Raw genomic sequence first — 17,716 nt, 5'->3', positions numbered from 1 at the left:
ATATGGGGTTGATGGTGAATGTTGCCCAATTGGTGGCTGATTAACACGGTTTCCTTCAAGCACGTGGGTTCCAGTCAGGACACAGTTTACATGGACCGTGCATGTTCTTCTAGTGTTAGGTTTGGGTTTCTTCTGGCCACTCGTTTCCTCACTTGTAGCAAACATTTCCTAGCAACGTTGTTGGTTTCCCGCCAAGGTTGGCCTTCAGTGGTGATGGTATTAGACTGTGACTCTGCTGAGGAAAAGTTAGGGAAGAACCACACTTGTGCTGTTCACCAGCATTTTGCGAAAATCAAAGTTGCATGTACAGTAGTAAGTTTGCATAGTGTTGGAAAAAAATTATGCAGCCTGCACTACTTTTCCAATTCTCATAATGTGTGGCAAACCGCTTTGAAGGGAACCATCTGCGTTTCCCACAGCCACAAGTATAATCTCTACCTTAGTTTCCTCACTTGAACTTCCTAACACTTCCTCAGCAGAGTCACGGTCGAATACCCATCACCACTGCCAATTTTGGCGGGAAACCAATAACGGTACTAGGTAATGTTTGGTTCAAGTGAGGAAACACGCTCCCACACATGAATTGTACTGCTGTGCAGGGATTTGCTTTCAAGTAGCTACAAGTTCGTATCTACTCTTATTCGAAATGGTAAGTCCATAAGCCTGCGATCCTATGCGTTTCATTCGCCTCACGCGACGTGACTACCTCCTTCCATCCAAGACCAATTTTATGGAGGAAGCTAATTAACCACCTTAGCGGTATGGACGAGCTCAGCTCGTCCATTACCGCCAGAGGGTGCCGCTCAGGCCCTGCTGGGCCGATTTACATGAAATAAAGAGCAGCACACGCAGCCGGCACTTTGCCAGCCGCGTGTGCTGCCCGATCGCCGCCGCTCTGCGGCGATCCGCCGCGAGCAGCGGCGAAAGAGGGTCCCCCCAGCCGCCTGAGCCCTGCGCAGCCGGAACAAATAGTTCCGGCCAGCGCTAAGGGCTGGATCGGAGGCGGCAGACGTCAGGACGTCGGCTGACGTCCATGACGTCACTCCGCTCGTCGCTATGGCGACGATCTAAGCAAAACAAGGAAGGCCGCTCATTGCGGCCTTCCTTGTTTATTCTGGGCGCCGGAGGCGATCAGAAGAACGCCTCCGGAGCGCCATCTAGTGGGCTTTCATGCAGCCAACTTTCAGTTGGCTGCATGAAATATTTTTTTTTTTATTTAAAAAAAACCCTCATGCAGCTGCCCTGGCGATCTTAATAGAACGCCAGGGTGGTTAAAGGGCAACTGAAGCGAGAGGGATATGGAGACTGCCATATTTCCTTTTAATCAATGCACATTGCCTGGCTATCCCGCTTATCCTCTCTAATACATTTAGCCATAGACTGTGAACAAGCATGCAGCAGATCATGTGTTTCTGACATTATCAGATCTGACAAGATTGGCTGCATGCTTGTTTCTGGTGGGATTCAGACACTACTGCAGCCACATAGATCAGCAGGGCTGCCAGGCAACCGGTATTGTTTAACAGGAAATAAATATGGCAGCTTACATGTATCTCTCACTTCAGTTGTCCTTTAACCTATCTGTATGATTTTGGTATGTGGGAGAAGATTAATTGCAGTTGGATTGGGCATTGAATAGGCAATGTGTTCTCCTTCACAAATGATCAGCTTCCCAGATTTAAAGAGAACAAAGGTGGGTTCTAAAAACGCTACTAGCACACAGAGGCTGGGTCTGCATATACTGCCCAGCCTCTGTTGCTATACAGTGCCCCCCTGCGCTGTTTGCCCCCCATAAATCAATCGCCGTCCTAGCGACACGCAGCGTGTCGCAGCCGGCTGTTTACCTTTGGTAGTGTCACTCTGGCCGCTCCCCTCCAGGGAGGGAAAGGGCGGGGAACTGCGACCTAGAGGAGGCGGGAGCGGCGAGAGTGACACTACCAAAGGTAAACGGCCGGCTGCGACACACTGCGTGTCGCTAGCACAGTGATTGATCTATGGGGGGTAAGCAGAGCGCTGGGGGTGGCACTGTATAGCAACAGAGGCTGGGTATTATATGCAGACCCAGCCTCTGTGTGCTATTAGGATTCTTAGAACCCACCTCAGGTTCTCTTTAAGGTTTTAAATCTTAACCTCCCTGGTAGGCCTGAACGATTTTAGGAAAAGATTGAATCGCACGATTTCTGTCAAATTTCGATTCACGATTTTTGTGAGCTTGTACGATTTTCGACAGCTTGTAATTTCCCAACGTGTGTGTGTGCCTTTCTTTTGCTTTGGACAGTTTATCAAGCCTAGCCTTTCCTGCAAACACAATTATGCCTTTGCACAAATTTACTGTGCCCCACTGCAGCAAACAGCTATGCAGAATCGATTGCCTCAATTTCAACTTCACAGTACCCCACTGCAAACAGCTGTGCAGAATACTAGGTTACCACAGTCAGTCACAGCACAGTCATCAGCATTATCACGCTGACACGTTGTGCAAAGGAAGTGAAGGCAGTGCAAAAAGTTGATTGACAGGCTGCCCGGCCAGCTAGTGATGTGGACTCGGGAGGCTGAGCTACGCGTGATTGAGAGCCTGTGGGCGGAGTCTTCAGTCCGCCCAGCCAATGACATGGAGGCGCTGGGAGGAGTGAGCCGCAGGCACGGAAGTTGGGGAGAGAGTGAGCCGCCTCCATAGCCGAAAGGGACGCGCGAGTAACACCCGCTGAGCTGCCGCCGCATGGAGCGGCAAGCTGTGCACAGCACGAGAGGGGGCTGCCTGCAGAGGCGGACGAAATTGCTGCTATGACGATCACGGAATCGCCGTTTCCGTGATCGTGATTTTGATCCCCAAACGATTTATCGTTCAGGCCTACTCCCTGGCGTTGAATTTCCCCCGAATTCCAGTGCAAAAAGTGATCCAATTTTCATAACCTTTTTTTTATTCATGTAACTTGCCAAATTGTGTCAAGCAAGGGTCTAGTATACAGTGCAGAAGAGTGTATGCACATCAATACTGTACACAGCATGTTTTGTATTGACTTGTATAACCATCAATACCGCTAGGGAGGGTAAGGACCAGAGACCGCCGGTATGAAAAACGGGGCCTACTGATGTCACGCTGCACGGATTTGCCAATCGCACCGCTCAAGCTTACTTACTCTGCCGTTGCTATGACAGCAAAGCTCCGTGAACTGGTAGCAGATTTCATTGGCTCCTTACCCGGTGATCAATGTGAGCCAATGAGGTTGGCTCCGGCTCACAGAGCTCCGCTACCAAGAGCAGGAGTGTGTCAGAGTGGCGCGATTGGTGGTAGTGGTGAATCTGTGCGGTGTGCCAATTTAAAATCTGCGTTTTGGCAGTGATAAGATCCCGAACAGGGCGTAGTTTACTACTAAGGCCCGGTTCACACTTGCGGTGCCCTCCGGAATCGCCATGCCGGAGCCGCACCGCTTGCAGAACGGACGGAACGGACGCACGGCATAGCAATGAAAGCCTATGCGTCCGTTCACATGCGTCCGTTCTGCCGAACCGGAGCCGGACCGTTCCAACATGCGCTATTTTTTCATCCGGCTCCTCCGGCAGCCGTATCCGGGGCGGAGCCGGACTGCACCATCCGGCCAATACAAACCAATGGGAACCGGAGAGCGCACAACATACTGGCTGAGAAATCCGGATGTTCTACCCCACTTCCTATGGGGATTGTTGCGGCGATATTGGATGGGGACACATGGGCAAGCATTTTGGAGTGGAGCAGCACAGCTGGATCCGGATCCGGAGATGTTGGCAGCATGTCGCAGGTGGAGGTGAGTGCTAAACTGCAGAGGGCCTGATTCCACAGGTCCCCCTTCTGCTGACCTCCCAGACCCCAACATTTTTTTTGTTTTTAACGTAACTTTTGCCAAACGGATCCGGATCGCATCCTGATGGACACCTGATGCAACCGGATCGGATCCGGATCAGAACCGTACGGTTCCGATCCGGATCCGGTCAGGTCATCCGGTCCGTTTGGCAAACAACCGCAAGTGTGAACGGGGCCTTACTTTTTTACTTTCCACAGAACCTAAAGTAATAGCGAAAATACACACAGTGCTTCACTGCTGTCAGGGTTTTTTTTTTTTTTTTGGTTTTGTGCGCCAGGCAGAAGGTGTTAGTTATCCATAATTCTGCATCCTCCCTGCGCTCCGATAACTTGCTTGTACACGTCCCATTGGACACGTTGCAAGCTTCCCTGTGGGCACTTCCTCCTTCATGCCGGAAGGAGGAAGTGCATGGTGATGAGACTTGCAACGCGAATGCGTGCAAGCTATTTGGAGCGCAGGAAGGATGCGGAATTATGGGTAACCCCTTATGTCCCCGCCGCACACATGAGCTAATGAATACTCATTTAAATTACGAATTTGAGTCTTCACACTTGCTATTACTCGTGGGAGCATCCCTGGCGTGCGCTAGCCCATTGGTTCTCAGTTGACCTGTGCAAAAAATACACACACAATAGTGTACACTCAGCCTAATAATTAGTACAGTAGAATCAGTTTATAGTAAACTCCAAGGGACCAGGAAAAGTAGTTTACTGAATCAGAATTGATCATACATTGTATATTTATAGAGGCATTTTCTGGAACCTGAGGACTGAGTGAAAAGCAATTTCGTTGTTACACAATGACAATTAAGTGAATTGAATTTGAATACTATATCCAGTGGTTTACTATGTCATTTTACAATAATGAGATTCTACTGTATGTGTTCAGTTATGCCGCAGAGTTTGCCTTTAACCTCACTGGCGTTCAATTTCTCCATGATTTTCTGTGCAACAAGTGATCCAATTTTCATAACCTTTTTTACCTGTCTCTTGCCAAAATGTCAAGCAAGGGTCTAGTATGCAGTGCAGGAGAGTACTGACATGTATGCAAGCCAATACTGTTCACTGCATGTTTTGTATTGACGTGTATAACTGTCAATACCGCTAGGGAGATTAATTGCGCTACCTCCTTAGTCAATGTAATGTCAGAGTTCAAAGCTGCATTACTGCAAATGGCCTTAAGAGGGCACTACCATCCTAGTTTTCCCATGGACCAAATACAATTTGACAGCTTGGGTTACAATTAAGGGTTGGGAAAATATACACAATGCAGTTTTAGCATCAGCACATTGCAGCCTTCAGCAGACAGCAGTGCTGCTTCAGTTTCTGTAGAAGTGTGTATTTAGCAGGGGCAAAAATCGGCGTTTTAAACCTAAAAACCTTTTCTTTTCTTTGTTTTTCTCTTTTAACAGCTGTATTACTGTTATAAGGGGGGCCATGAAATTTTACATTTAGAGGATTGTTCAGTTTTCCAAGCCTCTGGTCAAGGATGGAGATACCAGTGATGTAAACTATTTAGCAGTCATAGTGTGCCACGAGCCAGGACTATTGACTTTTGTGGCCGGTATATCTTTTCCTGATGCTTAGAGAATCTGTAACGTCAAAACGTCCCCTGGGGGGTACTCGCCTCTGGTGGGGGTAGCCTCAGGATCCTAATGAGGCTTCCTCCGTCCCTCCGGGGTCTCGCTGCAGCCCTCTGTACAGCGGTGATGTCAATATTTACCTTCCCGACTCCTGCACAGGCGCTCTGTAGGCTCCAAAGTAGGCAGAAATACCCGATCGCCGTCGGGTCTGCTCTACTGCGCAGACGCAAGTCTCCGGCGCCTGCGCAGTAGAGCGGACCCGTCTGAGATCGGGTATTTCCATCTACTTCGGAGCCGAAAGCAGCCACAGCGCCCCTGCTGAAGCCAGCAAAGGTAAATATTGAATTGACAGTCGGGTCTGTCGCCGGCTGTTCGGAGGGCTGCAGCGAGACCCCTGTGGGACAGAGGACGGCGTGGGAAGCCTCATTAGGATCCCGAGGCTTCCCCCCACCTGAGGTGAGTACCCCCCAGGGGATATTTTTGATGTTAGTGTCTCTTTAAACATGGTGCATAAACATGTACAATAACTGATGCTTCCAATGAGATTTGAAAACTTTGCTCATTACTTGCTTTTATTTGATGTAGCGTGTCGGAACTTACCTCGGTAGGTGGAAGCCTCTTGGCTATCCTGGATGCTTCTAGAGCATTGAGTTTCAACACAGTACTTCCATCTTCTGGCTGCGTTCACCAGCTGTGAGCAAACTCCTCAGGCCTAGGCATGCATGAGTAAGGCCTTTGCATGTCCAGCAGAATGAAGCTGCTCATGCACAAGCGCTTCATTCTTCTGGGCATGCAGGGACCGTACTCGCGCATGCCCAATCCAGATGCTCATCCACAGCTGAGAAAACAGCCAAAATAAACCCATTGGACAGGGTTTTGTCAAATAAGGTATTGAGGGACTTTGTGCTGGAACTGGGATGTAGGAGGATCCACTGGACCATCCAGAAGTTCCCCACTACTGATGTATGTAACTTATTTTTTTATAGTGTGGGTTCATGTTTTCAGTAGTACAGACCATGTTGGTGCACTACGTTGTCCATTGATCAAGTGAAGTCTTTATTTATCCGCTATCTCCCCTGTTTTTCTTTCTCTTTTTTTATTTACCAGACTTCCAAATATGGAAGAAGATAGTCCTGTGGAGACTATTGATGTTTACCTTGAGCCTGATCCAGATGATGATGATGACCGGAAAAGACCAATCAAGAAGATCCGCATAGATGAAAGCCCTGATGAGGATGATGAAGATGAATATAATCCCCAGGATGATGAGACAGATGATAGTGATTACTCCCCTCCAACACATGGGAGGAACCTGCGAAGACGCCGACAGTATTATTGCTCTGAGTGTGAGAAGTGCTTCAAGCATAGCTCTGCCTTGGAAGCCCACCGTCGCATCCACAAGGGTGAGAAGAGCCACGCGTGTGACATCTGCAATGCCCGTTACTCTTTAAAGTCTGACCTGGCAGCTCACCGCAAATCGCATCTGCTAAATAACAACAGTTTTGAAACACCTATTCCTCCTCCACCACCACCTCCTCCTACTTTGATTTCCAGACCCCAGTCTGAAACCTTCAACTCAAGCGCCAGTAACAGCCCGCTGTCAGAGGACAAGCCCCACCAATGCAACTTCTGTGAGAAGAGGTTCCGTGACAAATCCATCCTGGAAGCCCACCAGAGAATCCACACTGGAAAGCTTGCCTATCCCTGCCCTGTGTGCGAAGAGAGCTTCTCCAAACCGGCTTTGCTTGCAGCTCATAGCAACATCCACCGTGAGGGCAAACCGTTCCATTGCGACCAGTGTGAGAAAAAATTCAACGACCAGTCGCTTCTCGTGGCCCACAAGAGGACCCACACTGGAGAGAAACCGCAGAAGTGCAACCACTGCAACAAGTGGTTCCCCAACCGCAGCAGCCTGGATGCCCACGGAGAATGCCACCTGAAGCCCAAGCCGTACAAGTGTCGCCACTGTGACAAGAGCTTCAATGACAAGTCCCTGCTGATCACCCATGAGGGAGTGCACACAGACACTAAGCCCTTCAAGTGTACTCAGTGCAGCGAGAGCTTCTTCCTGAAGACCCAGCTGGTAGCTCACCAGGCCACCCATGCTCCTGACAAACCCTTCCCCTGCAACCAGTGCGAGCGCAGCTTCAACAAAGAGGAGACGTTACTGGCTCATATTCGTGTGCACAACATGCAGAATGCGGAAAGGCCAAAGCCAGTCAACTAGTTTTTAAGGGTAGAATTTACAGTTGCAACTTTTTACATTTTCAAGGTTTGCCTTTTCCAACCTTCATCCAGACAAAAAAATCATTGGCTTTATCTCTTTCTTTGATTTTTGTACGAGAGGCTTCAACGTTGCCATGCTCATTTATGGAAAGGGATGCTGTACACACGTATATTGTGCGTATTCTTATGTATATACCACGTTACCTATATTGGATGTCCTAAGTTGTCACGCGGTCATCTGTCGCACGTAGTCTTGGAAACGTCTGCATGCAAGCAATCGCCAGAATGTGGGACATCTTCGATCTAGATAGACTGAACACGATGTTGGGGGTTACACTGGGTTTCCCAAAATTTGAGGCCTTTTAAGAAAACGACACTAGATAGTAAAGACTGGCGGGTGTATGAAATCCCTGAGACTCTTCTATTCCTCTTCCTTAGTTCCGCGGAGGAATCTCGCACTTGCGCATATGTGTAACGGAGACCTATGATGTTAGCTGTTAGTGTACTCCTGAGTTCCTGATACTTTAGCGGTTGGAAAGGGTCCATTTTTTTTTTAATGTTTTAAAATGTCATTACAATCAAATAAACCGTAAAATGTTATGTTGCGCGTTCTGTGCTTCTTTCACTAAATGCTGCTTTCTAGATTTATGGTGCCATGACCTACTGTGCCGCAGACAAGGTATGTTGTCCACCGGGATGGAGGACCTAAGAGGTCCTCCATCCCGGCACACCAGTGTTCTCACCAGAATTTTTTTTCCACCCGGGTGGCATAAAAAATAGTAGCCGGGTGAGGCACAACCGGGGGAATTCAGAGCCAGCACAACAATGCTGTACAGCAGGGGTCCCCAAACGTTTTTGGTCAAGGGCCGGGTCAACATACTTCAGACTGCTGTTGGGCCGGAGTATACATAAAATGTAGAAAACCTTACATTGAGCCTAGGCAGTGTAAACTATTATCTAACATGTGCAGCAGTTATGTCTCCCATTTAACCAAATCGATAGTATGCCCCCCAACACAGCATGTGCAGATAGTATGTCCTGCAACACAGAACTCCTCCGGAGGAGAAGCCATTCATGTGGCGCCCGAAGAACAGCTTTGCTACATAGTGACGCATACCCAGGTGACAACCTGCAGTTTAATTGGACCCATGTGGATGGGTGGTGCCAGCACTGCTATTCTATATGTGGGTCGCAGATATTTAAAGATGCAGTGGACCACATCTATAAGTAATACATTTTGAGTGGAGGGCCGGTGAGAAAGTGCCAGGGGCTGCATTTGGCCCGCGGGCCTTAGTTTGAGGACCACTGCTCTACAGCGGATGAGGTGAGCAGATGACAGCTGGGTGCTCCCCAAAATAAGCTGGGTGGAGCATCAGGGTAAAAGAGCCTGAGGAGAACACTGAGCCGCATGTAGCCTCCTCCACCAGACACACTGTAAGTTTCTCCCTGAGGGCTGGTTCAGACGGACATTTGCGGAGCATTTACCGCAAGCGTTTGGAACGTCGCGGTAAACGCTCCCATTCAAGTGAATGGGAGTGTTTACACCGAGCTTTTGCGCGCGTTTACATGATCGTGGCGTTCGGGTCCTGATTTTCGCTAGCGTTTGAGCTGCCCCTGGAAGCAACATGTAGCTTCCAGGGGGCGGCCAACCGCGACGGCTAATGTCCCCCTAGGGGGAAGAAAAAACCGCGACCACATCGGAACACGATGCAAAGGCTACTGAAAGCCTGACCGCGCAGCCGCCGCAACGCCCCTAAACGTGATGCCACGCAGACGTCCGTCTGAACCAGCCCTTACAATAAACTCAAGTAACAGCAGTGCTAGTATTTGCCTCTTCTTCTGCAGTCTCCGGTTAACGAACAAGACTGGGACTTGAAGTCCTTAAAGAGGAGCTGTTAGGTATAAGGTCTCAGAGAAAATAAACACATATATCAGTAGCTAAAGATTGGCTGTACTTACATTACATATGCATTTCACTGTCCACGTTTGGATTTCACAGAATTTGTATATAGTATATGCAGAGATAGATGCTCATGGCAGGCTCCATGTTTTTCTGTCAAATGTGTTGTCATGTCCTGCCTGCTTCCTGATCACAGATAAGCTTGTACTAAATAACACAGTGTGCAGTGAATATTAATGAGCCATGTGGCTAGGAACAATAGCTGACTCCTGCAGTGTACTCTGCCCGAGATTTATCAGTGCTACGCGATTACAAGCTGCTGTAACGTCTCATTAGCAGCCGAGGGGAGAGCCCCAGAATGCTTTGCAGTATGGTATGCGGCTAGCGTCTTCTTAAGAATAACAGACTTGCTGATAAGCACACATCAAAGGTAACTGAGATTTTTATCTTCACTAATTGCTTTTGGGCTTCCTTCTAAACTGTTTAACACAGGAGAATAGAGGTTTAAATTAGCTTCTGCAGCCTGACAGTTACTCTTTAAAGGGAACCTAAGCTGAGAAGGATATGGATTTTTCTGTTTTAAAATACCAGTTGCCTGACTCTCCTGCTGATCCTGTCTCTCTAATACTTTTAGCCACACCCCCTCAACAAGCATGTAGATCAGGTGCTCTGACTGAAGTCAGACTGGATTAGCTGCATGCTTGTTTCAGGTGTGTGATTCAGTCACTACTGCCCCAAAGAGAGCAGCAGGACTGCCAGGCAACTGGTATTGTTTATAAGGAAACATCCATATCCCTCTTCGTTTAGGTTCCCTTTAACCTGAATCCTTTCAAGTTGACACACTGCTGTCTCCGTCCCCTGTACATCCTCTGTGCTTCAAGTGTCTCCCTCTGTCACACCCCTTTTCCTGTGCCTTCAATGTATTTCTGTCACCTCTGTGCCCTCAGTGTACTGAATCAGAATGTAATTAAAAAAAAATTTTTTTTTATTCATTTTCTCAAACTACAATCAGGTTTTTTTTTCTTCAGGCCGTTGAAATCGGCTAGTAGTTTTTATGTTGGGTGTATGTAAGTTGGGGACTACCTGTAAATCTTAATTGCTGGCTTTTATTTATTTTCCTCCCCTCCCTCTTTATCATATACATTTGGTTCTAAGAAACTAGTTTTTAGATTTCTAATAAGTCTTTATGTAGGACACTAATACATAGCTAACAGTATTCATACCGCCCAAATCCTGGCTTTCAAGCTGATCTCCTGGCTTCAGTGGTGACTTGAGTTACACTAGGAACAAGCAGGTAGACCCTGGAGGCAGAACACTTCTGGGTCAGGTTCAGTTAGAATTGAAGGTTGACAATAAATGCAGCAGCCATGCAAGGAGTATTTTCAGAAAAGCATCAGCAATGACTGACTTCTCACAGGTTTTCTTTAGGAAACAAATGCCAGACAGCAGAATTCTGTGCAGTCACTTAGTATGCCGATCAGTGTGAATAGCAGGCCATGCTGAGTAGATGTTCATTGAGCTACTAATTCTGTCTTTCATGCAAATTGTATGCTGTTTGGAATTAAGGGGCCCCATACACTGGCCGATTTTAGCCATCAATTGGAAATTGATAACTGATCAAGCAGCCGATCAGACTAATGGATTTGTGACCAATTTTGATTGATTTGACAAGATGGAAAATCTAGGTCAGTCTGCTGCTGGCAGCAGATGGTCAGTAGAGTTGCATTGGATCTAATGGTGCAATCATGCATTTAGACTGATTTTCAATAATTTCATTCTAAAATTTTAAATCTGTTCTTAGCATGTGACACATCAGATTCCTGACTGGCATCTGGCGGAAATGTCATGGGTTGAATCTGCTGCAAATCTGTGTGTGGCCACCTTTTTAGGTTGGATAAAATCAGATAAAAGAACATTTGGCCCATTTCCAAGCTGTTTAATATGCACATAAGCCAGAATGTTTTGAGCATTGGGTTGAATAGGGATTGAGAGTAAAGCAAGGCACACATGCTACATGGCATTTGCCAAGGTGGTTGTACATGAGTCTTTAGCTGAGAATTTAGTGTGCACAGGTGTTCTCTCCAATCCTGCACTCGCGTCTATGTGGACTGAACAGCCGTGGCAACCTCTGGCGGCCATTTTTGAGGAGGCATGACAGCCCGACATGGAACTGCACGGAGGGTGCGGATGGCGTTCTCTGTGCATTCTAAATTCATGCGGGTATGAGGGCTTTAAGGGCTGATTCACACGACAAGAGCTTTTTTAAACGCTAAAGATTTTAAAATCTGCTAATGCAATGCTATGGGGGATTTTTCAAAATCACATCGCTTCAGTGTACACACAAGAACACAAGCAAGAGTTTTTAACCTTCCTGGCGGTAACCCCGAACATAGTTCGGGTTTAAGCCGCGCAGGAGGATTTCTCAGGCCCTGCTGGGCCGATTTGCATAATTTTTTTTTTTTTTTTGCACCACACAGCTAACGCTTTGCTAGCTGCGTGTGCTCTCCGATTGCTGGGCAGGCTACATGATTTAGAAAAAAAAAGCTGCTGCGCTGCCCCCTGGCGGCTTTTTTAATAGACCGCCAGGAGGGTTAAAATCTGATTGCCCCAGCCTGCCACCATGTATCCTATTTCCCTGTTCTGTTTGCCTTATCAGCTGCCTGGGAGCTGTGCTGTCTGCTGATGGCGGTCTCTTGGTTCTGATTACATGGCCTGAATGGGACCCAGAGGATGATGTTGGCATCCAACACTGCTTCTGGGAGGCATAGATCTGATGCAGCAAACAGAACTGGTTAATATCAAAGTGCCTCATGCCCTCCTTTGCATTTTGGAGCTTATTGGCTGGGAGAAGCAAAACGAATAAAGCTAGTTGCGGCGATAAGTTAACCTATAATAATTTTCAAGTCTCTGCACCACCAGCTAGTTCTCTAATAAAGAATGACAGATGCCTGACTTTTTTGTGCTGATGCTCTGCCTCTAATGCTTTAAAGGGATACTGTAGGGGGGTCGGGGGAAAATGAGCTGAACTTACGCGGGTCTTCTAATGGTCCCCCGCAGACATCCTGTGCCTGCGCAGCCGCTCACCGATGCTTCGGCCCCGCCTCCGGTTCACTTCTGGAATTTCTGACTTTAAAGTCAGAAAACCACTGCGCCTGCTTTGCCGTGTCCTTGATCCTGCTGATGTCATCAAGAGCGCACAGTGCAGGCCCCGTATGGTCTGTGTCTGCGCAGTACACACCTGGTGACATCACTGGGAGCGAGGACATGGCAACGCAGGCGCAGTGGTTTTCTGACTTTAAAGTCAGAAATTCCAGAAGTGAACCGGAGGCGGGGCCGGAGCATTGGGGAGTGGCTGTGCCAACACAGGATGTCTGCGGGGGACCATTAGAAGCCCTGGGCAAGTTCAGCTTATTTCCCCCTGACCCTCCTACAGTATCCCTTTAAGGAGAACCTGTAACAAAGTCCCCTGGGGGGTACTCACCTCGGTAGTGTGAAGTCTCGGTTCCAATGAGGCTTTCTTTCTGCTGTAGCTGCAGGCAATCCAGCGCTGGCTCCCCCAAAGTGTCTGGCAATCCTCCCTCGACAAGCGCTGATTTACCTTTCCTGGCTCTGGCGAGGGCGCTATAGCGGCTCTCCGCATGGAGATTGGCAAAAATAGCTGATCTCTGTTGGGTCCGCTCTACTGCGCAGACAACTTGCCCCTGCGCAGTAGAGCGGCCCAGAAGTGATCGGCTATTTCCGCCTATCTCTGAGCAGAGAGCTGATATTGCGCCTGTGCTGGAGCCTGGGAGGTAAATATTTACATCCCCCGCCGTTCCGGGAGGATTTTCACCGCCGTGGGACACAGGAGGGCGAGGGAAGCCTTAATAGGATCCGGAAGCTTCCCCCACCTGAGGAGAGTACCACCCTGGGGAACTTTTTCTCATTACAGGTTTTCTTTAACTAAAAGCGATTTGGAATGATCGCAAGCACCTGAAAATGTACTCTGCTTTTTTTTAAAGGAAACATCTGAGGACTCCCTAAATAAAAAAAAAAATCCACTTCCTCCAGCCCCTCAGCTGTCTTGTGCCCTCGCCGCCGCTCCACTTCACGCTGGTGGTCTGGGGTCCCCTCTGGCGCAAAATGCTGATTGCACCTGCGCGAGCGGCTCTTGAGCCATGCTGATGTCATCTGGACTGGACTGCGCAGGCGCTGTAGTTCTGTGCCTGTGCAGAATAGCCCGGATGATGTCGGTGTGACTGAGCTGCACACTGGAATGCAGTATGATGATGACCTGGCGAGGTCGGCCTCTGCACTGGAGGGGACTGGGAGCCAACAGCACTGCGGCGAGGGCACAGGCTGGAGGAAGCCCAAGGTAATTGGATTTTTTTTTTATATATATATTTCCTCGGACATTCCCTTTAAAGAGAATCTGTATTGTTAAAATCGCACAAAAGTAAACATACCAGTGCGTTAGGGGACATCTCCTATTACCCTCTGACACAATTTCGCCGCTCCTCGCCGCATTAAAAGTGGTTAAAAACAGTTTTAAAAAGTTTGTTTATAAACAAGCAAAATGGCCACCAAAACAGGAAGTGGGTTGATGTACAGTATGTCCACACATATAAAATACATCCATACACAAGCAGGCTGTATACAGCCTTCCTTTTGAATCTCAAGAGATCATTTGTGTGTTTCTTTCACTCTGTTCTCATGTACTGAAGTTTCAGGCTGCCGTTTCTTCCTGCAAACAGCTTTGCCCTTGTCTGTAATTCCTCAGTATGTGAAAGCCCAGCCAGCTCAGAGGACGATTTATCCAGCTTGTAAAAGAGAAGAGAGAAGAGAGAAGCTGCTCTAATCCTAAATAACACACAGGCAGTGTGCAGAGAGGGGCCTCGAGGGGGGAGATGCATCACAGAACCACAACACTGAAGAACTTGGCAGCCTTCCAGACACAGGCTGACAAGTCTGACAAGAGAGAGATACATTGATTTATTACAGAGACTGTGACAGTAGAAAGTGCTGCAGTAAGCCAGAACACATTAGAATAGCTTTTTGAACTTGTAGGATGATAAAAAACAGGATGCAATTTTTGTTACGGAGTCTCTTTAATGTTCTTAGTCAGCAAGGCAGCATATGCAGCCAGTCGGCTGTCCTCCATTCCTCTTTAGCCAGGACAGCAGTGCCACCTCCTCTCTTCTGCTGTGCAAGTCACATGAAATGCTGCTGCCTCCTCACTCACTGTCAGATTCCTCACACAGCACAACAAGCTACTTTCCCCCAATGATAACCTCTTCCTCTCGCTTCTGCTCTGACTGCATGCTGTGTGTGTAACACAGCACAAACATGCCACCCCTGTAATCTCTGCGCTTGATGCTTCTGTTTCACCTTGCTTTATGAGAACCGGCTTTGGACTCAAACAAAAGACAAACGTTCAGCATGACAGCCAGACAACTGGTATTATTTATAAGGGAATGAAGGTGGCAGCCTATGTATTACTCTTATTTAATGTCCTAAAGAGCAGGCAGCCATTGAGGCAATAAGCATAGAGCTGATGATAGAATATATTGCTTACAGCTAGTTCACTCTAGTCTTGGGGCCTGTTTCCACTACAAAAATGGAAACAAACCCTTCTTAGCGGTAACCCCAAGTCTGGCTCAGGCCAGAAATCAACAGCTCAGAGCCGTAACCACAAGTCTGACTCGTGGTAGCCACCAGGAGGCATGTGCAGAGCCTGTGCACAGTGGATGTTTGCAAATCTCCTTCCCTGGAATCCAGACATTTCCTTGGAGGTTCTTGATCCCTCTGGTGCGATTGCTGTCAGCAATCTCACTACAGGGGTAGAGTGCCACCTGATGGACGGAGGGAGTATTGCAGTGCTGGATCCAGGGGAGGCGAGTAATGTGCTGGGCTGCTGGTGCTGTCCAGTGGCATGTTTTATCCCCTTGCTTTTAGGGTAGTGTGTGAAAAAATTGAACCGCTTTTAGACCCTAAAATCCAGCAGTACTCATACTTGAAAGGAGGTTAATATGTTGGAAATGTGCTTTTTCTGCGACATGTTTCCTGAAACCTGGCATCAATTTATATGTGAAATTGCTGTGAGGTGGGTAAGCTAGTGTAGATGGTGCCCACTGAAGGTGTGGCAGGTTGACCTACTGTGCAGGCACAGAATACTTCTAGTGACGGGAGTGCGGCTGAACTGTACTGATTTACCAGTCTGCCTAGTGGAGGATCCAGGTGCTGTGGGAAGACTGCGAGAGACCGATCAGCCTGAAGGGGGCTGGAGGAAATGTTTCGGGTACACTTTAACCTCTTTTGCCCTGCACCGCTTGTCATTCTAGCAGAATGCCAGTAACTTAGTACAGCAGCATTAACATAACACACACATACCCCTACCTTCTTTCAATTCTTCCAATCCATAGGTGAGGAAGGTGAGGCTACTAGAACACAGGTATCTAAAACATGAATAGGGACTGTCTACAAAACTTTGTATGATTCGTTTTCAGTGGCTGAGCAGATGCAGTTGTTAGAACAAATGTGCAGAGAGCAGAAAGCTGTTTCTCTCCGTGCTCAGACTCCATGCATCACTACAGGACGCAGTGCTTGAGGAGGGGTAGAGTGGTTCGTATAGAACAGTGCTGTACACAAGACCCCGCTGAACAGTAAATAGTGACTGTCTACAAATCTTTGTCTGCAAAACTTTGTATGATTTATTAGTGGCTGAGCAGATGTAGTCACTAGAACTGTGCAGAGAGCAGAAAGTTGTTTTTTTTTCCTTTCCGTGCCCTTAGTTGTCAGTCTCTCCGGACGGGGCCCCCTGTGGCTTCTGAGCCCTACTGCGCTGCATCCCTTGCAGGGTCTATTGTTACACCCCTGTGCACAGCCACGTGTGCTCCAAGCCTCATGTACGTCTCTCTTGAAGAGCCCTGCTCTTGTTGTGTAGTTCTACTTCATTGTAGCCATAAGGAAATGTAATTTCATAGATGTTGGCCCGATTTATTGCCATCTGCATTAGACCCTTGTCAGATATCTCCCTTTGTCCACCCTCCTTTACTATTTCTATCTTGCTTTTGTGTGATCTTTTGTTAGTGGCTCTCTGGCTTGGGGTCCATGCCACAATAAATAGGCTGCAGATAAGACAGTGAAATACAGCTGTGTGTCTGCATCTCATTCCCTTTCTTATCAGCAACATTCGCTCCTCTTGCCGGTACGCCATAAGCCTTATCTGTTCAGGTCAGGCATCGTCTCTTCTTAAAGGATACCTGAGCTGAAGAAGTCTTATGAAATGAAGGCTACTGCAATATGTTGGTATGAGTTCTGAGGCTTACTGCTCCTCCTGATCACTCCCATGCTGCTCCGTTCTGCAGCAAAAGGCCCGTTATCGGCCGCTACTTGTCTTTAGCCTGGACATACTGTCAAAAACCTGCCCAGTTCTTACCTTTTTGCATGATCACTAAAGGGGCCCATACACCTAACGATTTTCCCGCCGATATACAGCCGATTCGATCACAGTGAACGAATCGGCTGTGAAATCGTCGTGCACATCTGTCCGAAATCGATCGTTCCCGTCGATCCGTCCGTGCGGAAGATTTATTCTCGATCGCCGGCGGGTTGGGAGTGCGTCGATAGCGGCGTTCGAATGCCCGATGACCGACGCAATACAGCGGGTATACATTACCTGTTCCGGCCGGCGCGAGTCCCCTGGTCCCCGCTGTCTTCTTTCCGTGCTGGGTTCCGGACCGGCTGCAGCTACACAGAACTTCCTGTCCCGGCAGGAAGTTTAAGCAGTAGAGCGCCCTCTACTGTTTAAACTTCCCCTGGACAGGAAGTTCAGTAGCTGCAGGAACGGTCTGGAGCCCGGAGCGGAGAAGAAGACAGGGGACTAAGGGACTCTCGCTGGTCGGTTTCAGGCTGAAATCGATTCACAATCTGTTTGCAGTAAAGGCAGCCATACGATCCCTCTCTGATCAGATTCGATCAGAGAGGGATCTATCTGTTGGTGGAATCTGATGGCAAATCGACCAGTGTATGGCCACCTTAACTCCGTAAAGGAACAGATTGCCTAGCAAGCTTATGGTCAACTGGAACGCCTAGGAGTGTGTAAGGGGCTAAAATGGACCAAAAACCCACCTTACTAAAAGCCGTCTTTAAAGCGTTGCTATTATAATCTGCACTCTTCTATAACAG

General features: G+C 48.1%; 1 protein-coding gene across 1 annotated transcript in view; it reads left to right on the top strand.

The window, feature by feature from the left end:
• LOC137519298 (zinc finger protein 271-like) overlaps positions 1 to 8,250 on the top strand; it is a 78,316-nt gene extending 70,066 nt beyond the window's left edge. Inside the window, exon 5 of the mRNA XM_068238244.1 lies at positions 6,532 to 8,250. Coding sequence (XP_068094345.1) covers positions 6,532 to 7,651 — 1,120 coding nt within the window. The 3' untranslated portion in view covers positions 7,652 to 8,250. The remainder of the gene's footprint in view (positions 1 to 6,531) is intronic.
• Positions 8,251 to 17,716: the final 9,466 nt, after the last annotated feature.

The sequence above is a fragment of the Hyperolius riggenbachi genome, chromosome 5, assembly GCF_040937935.1.
Source record: "Hyperolius riggenbachi isolate aHypRig1 chromosome 5, aHypRig1.pri, whole genome shotgun sequence".
Lineage (NCBI taxonomy): Eukaryota > Metazoa > Chordata > Amphibia > Anura > Hyperoliidae > Hyperolius > Hyperolius riggenbachi.
This window is presented reverse-complemented; position numbering and strand designations above follow the sequence as displayed.